Source organism: Xyrauchen texanus, chromosome 1 (assembly GCF_025860055.1).
Source record: "Xyrauchen texanus isolate HMW12.3.18 chromosome 1, RBS_HiC_50CHRs, whole genome shotgun sequence".
Lineage (NCBI taxonomy): Eukaryota > Metazoa > Chordata > Actinopteri > Cypriniformes > Catostomidae > Xyrauchen > Xyrauchen texanus.
The window spans coordinates 44,825,407-44,841,831 of NC_068276.1; the positions used below are offsets into that span (position 1 = coordinate 44,825,407).

The 16,425-nt window shown below is 38.5% G+C and overlaps 1 protein-coding gene across 1 annotated transcript in view; it reads right to left on the reverse strand.

Moving 5' to 3' along the window:
* The window catches only part of LOC127659863 (neural-cadherin-like), a 422,183-nt gene extending 406,555 nt beyond the window's left edge, over positions 1-15,628 (reverse strand). The window contains exon 1 of the mRNA XM_052149856.1: positions 14,629-15,628. Within this exon, the coding sequence (XP_052005816.1) occupies positions 14,629-15,628 (1,000 nt within the window). The remainder of the gene's footprint in view (positions 1-14,628) is intronic.
* Positions 15,629-16,425: the final 797 nt, after the last annotated feature.

A 16,425-nucleotide genomic window follows, 5' to 3' on the forward strand; every position in this document is an offset into this window, starting at 1 on the left:
AGCATGATGCTACCACCCCCATGCTTCACAGTAGGGATGGTGTTCTTGGGATGGTACTCATCATTCTTCTTCCTCCAAACACATTTAGTGGAATTATGACCAAAAGTTCTATTTTGGTCTCATCTGACCACATGACTTTCTCCCATGACTCCTCTGGATCATCCAAATGGTCATTGGCAAACTTAAGACGGGCCTTGACATGTGCTGGTTTAAGCAGGGGAACCTTCCGTGCCATGCATGATTTCAAACCATGACGTCTTAGTGTATTACCAACAGTAACCTTGGAAACGGTGGTCCCAGCTCTTTTCAGGTCATTGACCAGCTCCTCCCGTGTAGTTCTGGGCTGATTTCTCACCTTTCTTAGGATCATTGAGACCCCACGAGGTGAGATCTTGCATGGAGCCCCAGTCCGAGGGAGATTGACAGTCATGTTTAGCTTCTTCCATTTTCTAATGATTGCTCCAACAGTGGACCTTTTTTCACCAAGCTGCTTGGCAATTTCCCCGTAGCCCTTTCCAGCCTTGTGGAGGTGTACAATTTTGTCTCTAGTGTCTTTGGACAGCTCTTTGGTCTTGGCCATGTTAGTAGTTGGATTCTTACTGATTGTATGGGGTGGACAGGTGTCTTTATGCAGCTAACGACCTCAAACAGGTGCATCTAATTTAGGATAATAAATGGAGTGGAGGTGGACATTTTAAAGGCAGACTAACAGGTCTTTGAGGGTCAGAATTCTAGCTGATAGACAGGTGTTCAAATACTTATTTGCAGCTGTATCATACAAATAAATAGTTAAAAAAATCATATATTGTGATTTCTGGATTTTTTTTTTAGATTATGTCTCTCACAGTGGACATGTACCTACGATGACAATTTTAGACCCCTCCATGATTTCCAAGTGGGAGAACTTTCAAAATAGCAGGGTGTTCAAATACTTATTTTCCTCACTGTAAGTTTAGTATAAACATTATTTTCATAAAGTTTTTTTGTGTTTTCAATTTACATTTTTAAAGCTAAAACAATTAAAATAAGAATATGTATTTATCCCTAGGCCAGGGGGTTGACGATGTAATCGGTTCTCACGATATAGTTTTATAAACATATTGTGAACATATTTCTTTCATATTGCCCAGGCCTAACACACAATTGCAAATAGAAACTGCAAACACCCATACAAAACATAAAGATTTTTGTGTAAACTTCATTATGGATTGGTGCTGCAAATCTACACCACAAAAAGTGGTTAGCCTGCTAATATTACATCACTTTCAACTGTTGCTCTCCAGGGCCAAATCGTATGATATACTGTCATCTTACACATCACTTTCAAACAAACAAAAAAATCACAGGTCTTTCTGATTAATGTCATGGGACAAGCATTAGCCATTGTAGCCAACAACAAGCCACAGAAGAGTTACTACTCATTAACGGCTCCAGCGATTCAGGGCCATGTGGCCTATTAGTTGCAGACAGAAAATGGTACTGAAGTCACAGACACAGTTGCATTTGTCAGCATTATTAACCAAGGTTCCGGCTGGCAACTATCTTACTCGAGAGCTGAGGCGAGGATGCCATCTTGGAAAGGTCACAGGCTGCCTGCTATCCCTCCCATTTGTCTGTTTGATTAAGTCTGGCAATTAGAAGACTTGGCTGCCACACTCACAGTCTCCTATATCAGAGAGAGCCAGATTGGATACAAACTAATCACAGCACAGTCCAAAGCTGAACAGATGAAATGGTGGAAAAAAGAAAAACAAAAAGAGAAAAGGTAAAGAAAATAATGCCATGGCAGACTGATGAATAATCAGTGATAGAATTATACAAGAGTAATGGGGGATGCTATTGAGAAGCAGTGGAAGAGAGTTGGATCTGAGAGCTTATGAACTACCTTCTTGCCTTCTGATAATTAATCAATCTGCATATTAGAATATGTCTTGCCTGCCTCGCACACACTTGGTCAGATGCATTGCTTACACAAGCAGCGTGATAAGCATATAAACAGACCCTTACATAACCACACACATGTTCAATCTAGCAGAGTCTGGAGCATAAATGCAGTGACACAGGGCTAATTTAAGAAGAGCCATTAGATATAGTGTGTGTACAGCTTGAACTCCCAATTACCAATACAAAGCGTGTCTCCCTGAGGAGTGAGGGATAGATAGATTGAGCGAGAGGAGATGATGGGGGCATGGCACTCATCCAATCTGTTATCTTTTTCAGTCCTAAATAGCCAATGTGCAAGGCTGTGGGGTTCTTTGCATGAGTACGCATGTGTGTTTGTGAATGTTTGTCTATAGTTTGACGTACACTGACAGACTGTTAGCACCAGAGGTGTATAGTAACGAAGTACAAATACTTTGTTACTGTGCTTATGTACAGTTTTTCAATATCTGTACTTTACTTGAATATAAATATTTCTTTGGACATTTACTTCTCTATATTTTGAAGAGAAAATTGATACTTTCACTCTTGATACATTTCTCTAGACCCTTTTGTTACTTTTGTGATATGGTAACACCAAAAACAAATAACAGCTGTAGTGCAAAAATGCATGCAGATCGGCGATTATGATGTATGATCTGTTGAAAGAATAATTTGAGTTGAATCTTTTAAATTTGATTCCTTTGAACTGAACAAATAGATTCAAAATTTTGTCTGAATGAGTCGTTTTTCGAATCATGAATTTGAATAAAAATCATAAGCAAGCAAATACCAGATTACGTGTTCTGTCATCTGTCTGCTCTGGGGAAGACAAGAAACTGCTCATGTAAGTTTACATTTGTTTTTCGACTAATTAATTTTATAAGTTTAGGCTTAAACATTATGAAAGCTGTGAAAACGTAATGAGTGATCAGTCTCCTGCCTTTCCAGGAGACCTGTTCATATAAAAGTAAATCATGTGTTCACATTTTACATTTCACCAAGGTATGATGTGTATGCATAATATCCAGCACTCATGAAAATGGCCAACAATATTTATTTGTATATTTTATGAAGATGGATGAATGGTGTTTGCCAAGAAAGTCTTGTTTTCTGGTGGTTGCTAAAGTGTTATATTTGCTTTGTAGCATATTTATTCTACAGTATGTGCTCACAAAGGTTTTCTGGATGGTTGCTAGGGCATGCTATACAGTTCTCAAGGTGATCTGCTGTGTGTTTTAGCGCACTTCTACAGTATATGTTTGCCAAGTTGTTATCATGCTTTTTTCTGTGTTTTTTGTACATTGCTCTGCAGTTGCCAGGGTGTTCTAGGTGGTTGTCAGGTTGTAGCTATGCTGTGTTAAGTTGTTTTTACTCTGTTTATAGCACAGTGCAATGCAGTTGCCAGGGTGTTCTTGGTGGTTGCTGGTTGTTTACTTATTGGCCTAAATGAAAAGTGTCCACCCCCACAAATCTCTGTTCTGGTCACTAATATGACTCAACTATCTCCTTTAGTGTTCCAATGTTTATGGACTGTGGTGCTCATTATCAAGTTTCTCACCTTCATTCGATCCTAGATGTGTATGACTTAGGGCTGTCGATTTAACATGTTAATTCAATGCAATTAATTTTACAAAAAATAACGCGCTAAAAAAAAAATAGCGCAATTAATCGCATGCCCATGGACCAAAAGGAAGATTCCTGAGAAAGCAAGCTTGCAGTACCACCTGTTTACTCCAGAGAGCAGTAAGTGAAATTTCAGCTGTATGAGCAACGCACAGTTTATACAGTGAAGAAAAAAACTTAAGTAAACAGTGTCACTACTTGATCCACAAACATTTACATTTATGCATTTGGCAGACGCTTTTATCCAAAGCGACTTACAGTGCACTTATTACAGGGACAATCCCCCTGGAGCAACCTGGAGTTAAGTGCCTTGCTCAAGGGCCCAACGGTGGCATCTTGGTGGTGCTGGGGCTTGAACTCCCGACCTTCCGGTCAGTAATTCGATCTAAGGGATCTCAAGATGTGTTTAAAGATTGAGAATTAAACTATATTTAACTTGACACATTTTATGTTTATGACGCAACACACCCGAGACATCTAATGTAGGTGTAAATTGTAAATGGACAAGCCCTCATAATATATCTCAAACTGATTGACAAATTCACTTGTGAAATGGATTGCAGTGAACTGTATGCCAATGATTAACTTATGATCAATAATATGGTAGTAAACTATACATTCTATTCTAATGCTTTTTGTATGGCCTTATCAGTGATTAACTCTTCCGCTAAAGGAATGTAAAGCATTTTAATTATCTGAATATTTATATTATATACACACACACACTCACCTAAAGGATTGTTAGGAACACCTGTTCAATTTCTCATTAATGCAATTATCTAATCAACCAATCACATGGCAGTTGCTTCAATGCATTTAGGGGTGTGGTCCTGGTCAAGACAATCTCCTGAACTCCAAACTGAATGTCAGAATGGGAAAGAAAGGTGATTTAAGCAATTTTGAGCGTGGCATGGTTGTTGGTGCCAGACGGGCCAGTCTGAGTATTTCACAATCTGCTCAGTTACTGGGATTTTCAGGCACAACCATTTCTAGGGTTTACAAAGAATGGTGTGAAAACTGAAAAACATCCAGTATGCGGCAGTACTGTGGGCAAAAATGCCTTGTTGATGCTAGAGGTCAGAGGAGAATGGGCCGACTGATTCAAGCTGATAGAAGAGCAACTTTGCCTGAAATAACCACTCGTTACAACCGAGGTATGCAGCAAAGCATTTGTGAAGCCACAACACGCACAACCTTGAGGCGGATGGGCTACAACAGCAGAAGACCCCACCGGGTACCACTCATCTCCACTACAAATAGGAAAAAGAGGCTACAATTTGCAAGAGCTCACCAAAATTGGACAGTTGAAGACTGGAAAAATGTTGCCTGGTCTGATGAGTCTCGATTTCTGTTGAGACATTCAGATGGTAGAGTCAGAATTTGGCGTAAACAGAATGAGAACATGGATCCATCATGCCTTGTTACCACTGTGCAGGCTGGTGGTGTAATGGTGTGGGGATGTTTTCTTGGCACACTTTAGGCCCCTTAGTGCCAATTGGGCATCGTTTAAATGCCACGGCCTACCTGAGCACTGTTTCTGACCATGTCCATCCCTTTATGGCCACCATGTACCCATCCTCTGATGGCTACTTCCAGCAGGATAATGCACCATGTCACAAAGCTCGAATCATTTCAAATTGGTTTCTTGAACATGACAATGAGTTCACTGTACTAAAATGGCCCCCACAGTCACCAGATCTGAACCCAATAGAGCATCTTTGGGATGTGGTGGAACGGGAGCTTCGTGCCCTGGATGTGCATCCCACAAATCTCCATCAACTGCAAGATGCTATCCTATCAATATGGGCCAACATTTCTAAAGAATGCTTTCAGCACCTTGTTGAATCAATGCCACGTAGAATTAAGGCAGTTCTGAAGGCGAAAGGGGGTCAAACACTGTATTAGTATAGTGTTCCTAATAATCCTTTAGGTGAGTGTATATATATATATATATATATATATATATATATATATATATATATATATATATATATATATATATATAATGTATATATATTATATATAATTTTTAAAGATAACTATGTATAAATATATATTGATATAAATATGTATAATCATTATATATTGAGTTATTGTTATATGAGGGGCTTTCTCAGCAAATATTTGTATATGCTATTAATTGCGATTAATTAATTGGGACACCATGTAATTAATTTGATTAAACATTTTAATCGATTGACAGCCCTAGTATGACTTTTATTTTTTTCTGCAGAACACAAACAAAAAAGATTTCCAGAAGAATAACACTGTTATGTAGGTCAATTCAATGTAAGTGAATAGTGGCCAGAAATGTATAGCTCCAAAAAGCACATAAATGCAGCATAAGAGTAATCCATAAGACTCCAGAGGTTTCATCAATGTCTTCTGAACTGATCAAATTGGTTTTGGGTAAGAATAGACCAAAATATTCGACTAAAAATGAGTTAGTGCATCAAGCACTAGAAAGTTCAATCGAGCTTGAAATCATGATTGTGCCTAGATTGCAATGGCAAGATATACAGTGAAAATTAGGTACAATTTGGTTTGTTCTCACCCAGAACCAACTGAATCACTTCAGAGGAATTAACATGGATTTAAACACTGTAGTAGTATGGATAACTTTATGCTCCATTAATGTGCTTTTTTGTAGCTTGAAATATCTGGCCACCATTCGCTTCAATTGAATTGACCTATAGAGCTGAAATATTCTTCTAAAAATCTTTGGTTGTGTTCTGCAGATGAAAGAAAGTCATCCACATCTGGGATGGCATGTGAGTGAGTAAATGAGGAGCACCACCAATCAAATAATTTGCCATGGGTTTAATGAACTGTTCCGTAATTTATACAATTCACCTGTACTTTTGATACTTAAGTAAATTTAAAATCAGTTACTTCAATACTTTTACTTAAGTCATTTTCTAACTAACTTTTTAACTTTTTCTAATTTCTAAGTAACTTTTACTTAAAATAACTTTACCATTATGGTATCTATACTTTTAGTCAAGTATGACTAATGGATACTTTATACAACACTGGTTAGCACTGACTGGCACGTATATGTAGGATTTCTTAGCATAGTTTTGTTGTGCCTGTGTATGAATAGTTTTTTTTTCTGTGTGTGTTTTGGACAGGATGTTTTGTAACATCTCTTTCTCACAGGCATATATCAGAGCGAATGCCATTCCCCTCAATGTCTGAAGCACTGCTTTTTGCAATGACAACTTAGCCCTGTCAGTGGTGTAGTTGTTAGGGAAACCAGACAGTTGATGCAAATATGAATTCAAATACTTGTGATGTGTATGTGTGTTTAAGAATGTAGTCAAACAGAATTGTCAGACTTGTTTTATGTTAAGTCAGACGTGCTGTTTATTTCAACTGTCTCAATGCAACACTGAAATCACCACTGATGTTTGATTTTTATAATTAACAACAAAACTTTTGAAGACACACAAACTATTGTGAATAAACCATGTTCTGCTTTAATGATCACAGAAATAATGGAGTACATGGAGTTAATAAATGTGCATTGTGTTTTCAATCATTTCATTGTTTCCTTCAGTGTCATTGACCACACAGCCAGCAACTACCCCAGAACAAATGTTTTACTGAATCACCAAACACCAATTCTATATATTGGTGTGGTAGCAGGGGCGTGGTTGAGTGAAGGTTTGTAAATGGAGAGCGAGATCAGGAGATGAGAACGGTAAGGATCATCACCTAGCAGTGATTGTCTAACAGCTGTTTGTCATTGCAGTGAGAGTGGAGACAGGCTTTTTAAGAGCGAGCCAGACGCCAGTGTGGGGAGAGAGCTGCATGGAGCAGAGTGTTCCAGCATGCAATATTTCTGTTGTGCTGAAAAGCATTATGGATTGTGTACACTGAAAAGTGTGGGAAATAAAATAAAGCTCCTTTTGAGCTGGTCTCTGGCTTCCTCCTTTTCCATGAAAACATTCATAAGACATTTCTTACAATTGGGTTGTCTTCCATCCAATTAATGTAGGTACCACAAGATTCAGGGATATTTAGGAAATGCATTTTTTCTTTTTTAAAGGGAAATGTTTCCAAATGGCATCTTCAGCAATCAGACCATACTGTACAACACTGAAGAGACTGTACTACATCACTTCCATTTACACCTGATTTCATATAAATTATTAACTGATCCCACCACTGTACATATGTTCCGACACCAATGTTCTGAATCATTCCACAGTTGTACTTTTTCCTATATCTGATTTTGTTCCATTTAACTCAGCATGTCAGTAGACAAGTATATTGTACAAGTATATTCATACCTGTCACCATTTGGGTACATTTGGGTAGCTGGAAAGCAGAGGCAGGCAAAATACATACAAATTGTGCAATTTTGATACAATGTGCTGAGTAACGTAATTTTTCCCACTGTGTCCGATATTAAAATCAGTGCGACACACATTGCAAAAGGCTTGGGCTTTGTCGATATGGCTTTGAGATATAATTAAATTCTTCCATTCAGCTATTGTTAAATTTACATGTATATTTTGTTTTTTTCACCGGAGCACCACCTGAGTCTTCTCCACCCATCAGTGACGTGCGGTGATGTCTTAAAGAGGCTAGGCACTGAGTTATGAAAGCCAGATTACCTGATTTATTGTTTAAGCTAATAATAACAGTGAACGTTACGCACAAGCGCGGCATATCAAGAAATGTAAAAATCAGGATGAATTATTTGTCAATAAAAAAAAATAAAAAAAATCAGGATGTATATCGTGTACTCTCTCTCTCTCTCTCTCTCTCTCATCACAGACACACACACACACACACACACACACACACACACACACACAGTGAACGTTACGCACAAGCGTGGCATATCAAGAAATGTATGTATTTTATATATGTGTTATATATAATATATACGATTTTGTTAATATATCTTCATTAGATATTATTATACAAAATTCAGTAGTCAAAACACAGAACATATAACAGAACATAAGTTGTTTATTTTTTACAACATTATGTGCTTATTTTTTTATGTGCAATCTTCATCTTTATAACAGAAGATACAATACAACAATCCTTTACCTTTTCATTGTGGTAGGTTATATACAGCTTCCTTTGCTCCTCAAGTGCAAGGTCGATCCGAGATTTTCCAAAGGTTTTCAGTGTAATTTGACACTGGATGTGAGCTGACGACTTTTCATGCTTGGTTAAAGCTGCGGGCAGGTTGTTCAAATCACAATATCCCGCTGAAGTCCAAACAGTCTGACTGGTTGAAAAATGCAGGCAGGGATAGCAGTATCAGTTTGAAATGATCGGATAATTTTTGTGCCTTTTGCTGTACTAGTCAATCTAAGGCTGGCGTAGACCTCCCTCTTGCAATTAACTCATATTTGGAATTAAAATCGAGCTTGGAAAAAATTCTTAATTCCGTGATTACGGCCGGTGCTGTCATTTTGATTTTGAATTTGGCGGTGATTAGGCATGTACGCTAGCTGTGGTGTAATGACGTTAGCTACGCAAATGTCCAGGAATATCTCGATTTTAATTGGTCCATGTCTGATACGTAACGGAGATGATTACGGGCATAACATATTTACGTCAAAAGGCACAGCAGATTTGTGCTTTTTGCCGTACATGTTAAAGAATACAGGATCGAAGTGCGCATGCACAACATGGGTTTTCCGCGTGTCGTCTGCAATGAATGGACCGTAAAAGCACTGCTTATTCCACCATTTGTTTTTAGTTGATTATGCGTAACTGCTACATTTGTCATCATAACGTCTAAACAATTGGAATAACACACATATTGCATATATAAATCACAAGAATAAAAAGTAAAAATACAAATACAAGTTTATTATATAATAAACATTTTATTTTTTAATTTTGGCAGGGTAGGCAGTGCCTAGTTTGCCTACCCAGACCGCACGTCAGTGCCACCCATCTACCAGTGATGCTGATTCAACTTCCCGCGTCTATTACATGCGCAAATATCAACCACGAAAATGGGTTGTAGGTTGCTAGGTTGAGGTCACAAAATGTGGAACACAGCATATTTGGATGTAAAACACAACATATTTAAAATGTTGTTTTGTCTATTAAATTAATTATTTGTTCTGGCAGTGATGGTGATGACATTCATTCAGGAAATTGTAAAAACGTTTTCAACTCAACTTTTAAAGAAGATTAAGATAGAGAATGTCTGCATCAAAAAATTATCAAAATATTTATCTAAGAATGTCATCTGTGACATTTTCTCATTTGCTCTATAATAAAATAAGTGTGCCACTGTTGGTGAAAGTGTTAGGCCAACATGTTGAAAGGTATAAGAACACCTTTACATATGGACCTTTATGGGCCACTTCATGTTTGTTGTGTGTACTGCATGTGCCTTTATGTGTGTGTGCTTGTGTGATAGACCTTTAGAATGAAGAGTAAGGGAGTATTTGGCTCAAATATGTGCATGTACTGTATGGCAGACAGGGCAAGAGAAAATCAATGTATAATTATGCGTTACCAGGTATATCTGGATGTGTGTGTGTGTGTGTGTGTGTGTGTGTGTGTGTGTGTGTGTGTGTGTGTGTGTGTGTGTGTGTGTGTGTGTGTGTGTGTGTGCACTCAAGTTTAGGGCTTTTGGTTGAGTGTGTGTGTGTATGTTTGTGTGTGAGTGTGCACGCGCACACAATGTGTGACCCAATGAAGCATTCACTAGCTCCTCTGCGTTTCTGGCGGAAGAGTCTCTCCATATGCTGTGGTAACTATTTGACTCATGCTGAGCAGATTAACAGATTTTCAGTATTGAAGGCTGGTCAAAACCCAGAGAAACATTGAGCCTGTCATTCAAATTAAGCCCTGATGCCGTGTGTGTTTAGGGCCATTACCAGAGTGGGGCACAGAATTTCCCTTAAAAAACAAATGCCTGCTAGTCTGGAGAGAGAGAGAGAGAATTGGCTAGTATCAAACTTTTTTTCAATCTGAAAACTTGCACAGAATTACAAGGAGCTCAACTCTATCATGCCTAATTGAGAGTGAAAGAGCACATGAGCAAGAAAGCCTATGGCATCTCCAAGGTAAGATTATATTGATTATATACTCCTGTCGCCCTGGAGTTTCAGGTGCATGCCGAACTTTGAGCACCATCTATGCGGGTCAACGCACTTCACCGGGACACTCAGTCCGTTTGTTTTTGAGCCAGGTGGAGAGTTTTCAAACACATGCCCGAGAAAGAAAGGTACCCTTAGAAATGTCTTATTACCCTGCACAAAAGTCCTACAATATGCTTAATACCCTTAATGAAGACAGAGGAAATAAATAAGAGCAGAGTGTACTGGAACCAACTGAGAGAGAGAGAGAGAGAGAGAGAGCATAAGAGAGAGAGAGAGAGAGAGAACATAAGAGAGAGAGAGAGAGAGAGTTGGCTAGTATCAATCTTTTTTTTCAATCTGAAAACTTGCACAGAATTACAAGGAGCTCAACTCTATCATGCCTAATTGAGAGAGAACGAGCACATGAGCAAGAAAGCCCATGGCATCTCCAAGGTAAGATTATATTGCTTTGTTGAGATTGGTTTGAAATATGTCACTGGTATACGCACAAACACACACACACACACAAACTCTCTATCAGCATACTCTCTGCAGTGGTTAATTGATCTCACAGCACTGATACCACAAAGACTGGCAGCATCAGACGTGCTCTGACAAGAAAGCAGAAAGGATGGGAAACCAGAAAGAAAATGCTCAAACTCAAAATGGTCTGTATAAGCAAATGAGCTAGACTCGCTCAGTCATTCTATTGACAGCTACCACAGATCAAATCAACATGCAGGCAAGAGAAATAGAGGGGGTGATTAGGATGAATAAAGGTAATATTCTGAATAATTTGCATCTATCAAGATGTATGATATTAGAATATGTAATGAGATATACTTGCATTATCAAAATGGCATTTTTAAATTTAGTAACCCAGATTTAAATCAGCATACAGAATGTATAACTTAAGTATACAATTAATGTAATATGAAATGTGTCTGTTTTGGCATGGCTGTAAAATTAGATCAAATTGATGGTCAAAAAACTTTTAAATAACTTAGTGTTAACCCAAAACTGTAAATTATGTCATTATTTACTCCCATCTGCCTGACATTCTATCTTTTGAATTACACAAAAGGAAATGTTAGACTGAATGTTCTATACTAATCTGTAAACTCGATTTCATTTTCTAACGTCATCGTTTCCAAAGTATGATGCTAGAGCATTTTCGAAAATGGCATTCTAGTGTGGATGAGAGGTGTTAAAATAGCACAATTAATGAATTCCAAACGAAAATGCATTAGTGTGCATGTGGTGTTAGTCACCATTCAATTTCAATGTATGGAAAAAGAGGCAATAAAAGTAAATATTGACTAAGGCTGTCGATATCTAACATTCTGCCTTTTGTGTTCCAAAGAAAGAAAGTCATGTGTGTTTGGAACAACATGAGGGTCAGTAAATAATAAAATAATACAAAGTTTTGGTGAACTTTCCTTTTTAGCATGTTACAAGATAAATTTGTGCCTAAAAAAATGTCTTTCAAATTAAATTAATACATTTTTGTTATTAAATTTTGTTAAAGATTTTGAAATGTTAAAGAATCTGAAATGTGTAAATATTGAAAATTATACATATAATAGGCTTACAGTATATAAATAGGCTTATGAGATGTATACTGTGTATTCTGAAATACTGTATATATATATATATATATATATATATATATATATATATATATATATATATATATATATATATATATACAAAGTTGGTCGAAAAGAAATTGACATTAGTGGTAAGGGCAATTAATTGAAACGGTTATACAATTATTATATGACACTTGATTGATGACTCCAAATTAGCTAGATACTTTTTTATGAAGCTGTATCAAACAAAGTTCTTACAAAAGTAGAACTGTTAAGTCAAGTATCACATTTACATTTACATTTATGCATTTGGCAGACGCTTTTATCCAAAGCGACTTACAGTGCACTTATTACAGGGACAATCCCCCTGGAGCAACCTGGAGTTAAGTGCCTTGCTCAAGGACACAGTGGTGGTGGCTGTGTTGATTAAACCAGCGACCTTCTGATTACCAGTTATGTGCTTTAGTCCACTACACCACCACCACTTAGCCTGTAGTATCACAAAAAAGTATACATTTTTTGATGCCACTATGCGCATTCACCAAGTTACGACAAAAGCATGACAAACTTGAAAAATAAATAAAAGAAGAGTACACTAAAGTTAAGATTCAGCAATCTTGACAGCAGTGCAATCTAATAAAGACACTCTACTCTTCTCCTCCAGACATTGTCACTACCTTGATTGTTCTGGAGCAGAATGTTTTAATTGAGCGAATGCGCGACCAGTGCATTTAGAATTTGTTTTGGCCTTCAGTACACATTAACCATTGCATACCTGAAAGAGATTAAATTATACATTTGAAGTTGTAAAGTTGTTGTGGAACATGTCAACAATTGCTTTACAAGGCTGGTATCTTTCAAGAACAAGATTTTGCAAAATTGAAGAGCATTGTTCAAATGAGATATTCTTACTCTGTGACTTTGCTTTTTTATTTTATGTTCACTTAAATCAAAGGTGATATACAGTATATAATATTGACTTAATTATCTAAGGAAATATATTTAGGCAAATTATATGTTCTACATTGTGATATTTGTCAGAGCTTGATTAAAAGCAAACATGTACTATAATACCCAAAGCTAAAGAGGAAAGTAATGTATATCTCTAAAATTTTAATTACTCCCATTTTTTAATAATTGCGTGCTGTCTGGTTACCAGAAAGCTCATTACATCCACAGCAGCATGGGCACATGTGAGGTCAGCAGACGTTATTCTCATTCTTGATTAAAGCCAGCTGTTTTGCATCATTATTGTTTGTGCTAAGCTTCACAGAAGGCCGCACACTGTACAACATTCACAGACCTGCAATATGCCCACACGCAGAATCAAGTGCCCTTGAACATATGCTAGGAACATTGTCATAAGAAAATAAGCAGTAGCTACAGCCGCAGGTCCAGCGAGCACAAACCCCCTGATTAACAAACCAACACTAATTAAATAACAGACTGCTAAATCAGGCCAGTCAACTGCTCAAATATGAGCACATTCCACCAAAAGCCTCATCTTCCCCACAGTTTCTTCTAACTGTGCTGCCAGTCTTAAATCCCCAAAATGAGAAAGTGAATGAGATGGGATTACATGGCTAATGCGAGCACATGAAGGAAAGTAGAGCACAAACTCCAACTCAAAAAGGATTCGTGCCTAAATTTGGCTTCAAGCACTTAGTTCACCTGGTAACAGAAAGGAGAAATGTATGGGGGTGATTATGATTCTGTAAAAGCATCCATGTCAAAGCACTTTGCCAGGTTCTCCCATCCTCTCCCTGTCTCTCTCTGGCATGCACAAACACCTAAATTGTTCAGGACTGATTGAATGACCTGTAAAAGTGCAGATGATTGATTCAATGCCAGAGGTAGAGGGGAAAACATCCCCATTTGATGTACATAACAACATAAGTTATAGACGTTCATTTATTTGATATTGAGTCCTATGCATAATTAAATACGTAATACCTCCTACAGATGTAAAAGCTTACAGTTGACTATAATCGATATGAAGTGAATCTGCTGTAAAAAGTGTTAAGTTCGATTTGTCCCTTGTGATTTTTTTTAGGCTAATCACAATGTAAGTGGCATCCACATCAGCGCACCAGTGCGCCTCCACTCGTGACAAAAACACGTCAGAATTTACCGTACATGATAATTAAACTTTCATGCTTGATGTAAACTTTGAGCATCTATAATGACGGAAACTCAAAACTAAGGGGGTCTTTTAACGAGAAGAGAAGAATTTGGTGCATGGAGGAGATCAGCATGCTATCTGATGCGCACAGCGCTCATTTTAAAAGCGTATTTTGCGTTTAAGCGAGAACAGCCGGCACAAGTTGGAGACACGGTGCATTTGGGAACAGGAATTAGGACATGGAGGCATCAAAAGTCGCATTTTGAACAGAGATTTGGATTAGTCTCGACTCACTCACCTCGCTTATCTTGTACTTTTACAGTGATCTCCACTAGCGGCTGCGTCTCTCGGTCGAGCCGCCTGGAAATGATCAAATCCCCGCTGTCCCGACTCACGGTGACTGGAGAGTTTTCCGCGTCCGGTTGTAACAGCTCAAAGCTGGCGGACTGAAACCTCACCGGGTGCAGGTTCATAATGACCGAGCCAATACTCGCGTCTTCGGACACGGTGATGACAACAGACTTGTCAGGTTCCATCACGGAACGGGACTTTCTCGAGAGTCCGTTCTCGGAGCGGTCGAGCTGCGGAACGGCTGGCCACTGGCGTGGACTGATCTCTATTTCCATACTGTGACTGGTTCGAGCGGGCCAGCCGTGGTCTCGCGCAAACACGGTGAACTTTATGGGCTGCGCGAGACCGAGTATCGAGTCAACGAGGAGAATGTCGCCAGTTTTGGGCACTACGTAGAAACTACCGTTTTTCGGCAGCGCGTAGTATATGAGCTCGGCGTTTTTGCCGCTGTCAATGTCCTCCGCTTTCACCGTGTACACCACCGACCTCAGGGCCGTGGCGTCGTCCAAAGTTATTTTCACATCTGAGTGGCGAAAAGTGGGCTCGTGGTCGTTAGTGTCGAGCACGTCCACTTTAACAGACGCAACTTCGGCCACGACGCGCTCGGCGGACGCGCAACTCTGACAGCAAAGCGCCAGACTGAGGGAATATTCACCGCGCTCCTCTCTATCCAGAACGTTTGAGGTCTTCAGCAATATGTGTCCTCGTTTGTGGTGAGCGAAGACGTGGAAATCTTCACTCCTGTCGCCCTGGAGTTTCAGGTGCATGCCAGACTTTGAGCACCATCTCTGCGGGTCGACGCGCTTCACCGGGATACTCAGTCCGTTCACTTTTGAGCCAGGTGGAGAGTTTTCAAACACATGCCCGTGAAAGAAAGGTATCCGTTCGTCGGTCTTATTCCCATGCACACAAGTCACACAATATGCTAACAAAATTGTCCAAATCATGGTTGTAAGCTTAAAGCACTCTTCCTGATCTCATGAGACAGTGTTCACATAGCTGGACATGGTAAATGAGTTCACTCTTCATTCGTTGGACAGTGATCCTCCAGAGTTATCCGTTAGTCATCCTGAGCAGCAGAACTTTCCCTCCGTCGCCTCACGTCTCGGCAGCGATGTGCTTGAGCGCGTGCTATAGCTCGCGGAGTTTCAGAGTGCAGCACCACTGTGATGGACAGCCAGCGCCACGCGTGAAGAGGCGGGGCTTGGGCTAAAATTGAATTTCTCATGGAAACCTTCTCTACAGGATTTAGTATATTAACCAGGCTGAAGACATTTAATTGTTTTTCACCGCTTACTTTTATTGGTATTGCGGTAAATAGGATTCGCTGATATTATGTAGAAAATATCCTAACAATTCTTATTTGTCTTTCTTAATAAAATTTAATTTGTATATGTCATGATAAAAAAAATAAATAAATAAAGTTTGCTCTAGAGGCTTATGCTTAAATGCTTGAAATTAGATTGGCAAAAAAATACGAATCGTGCCAATACATGAATTTTCAAAACTTACAATTATTATACTTACTATTGTTATAATTATAATTATTATTATTATTATTATTATTATTATTATTATTATTATTTGATGAGCTGGACCGAATAGTGATGTAAAAGCATCAAACAAGTGGCTAGCATGCGTAGGAACTCCTTAAAGGTACAGGTGAAACTCGAAAAATTAGAATATCGTGCAAAAGTTGATTAAATTCAGTAATTCAACTTAAAAGGTGAAACTAATATATTAT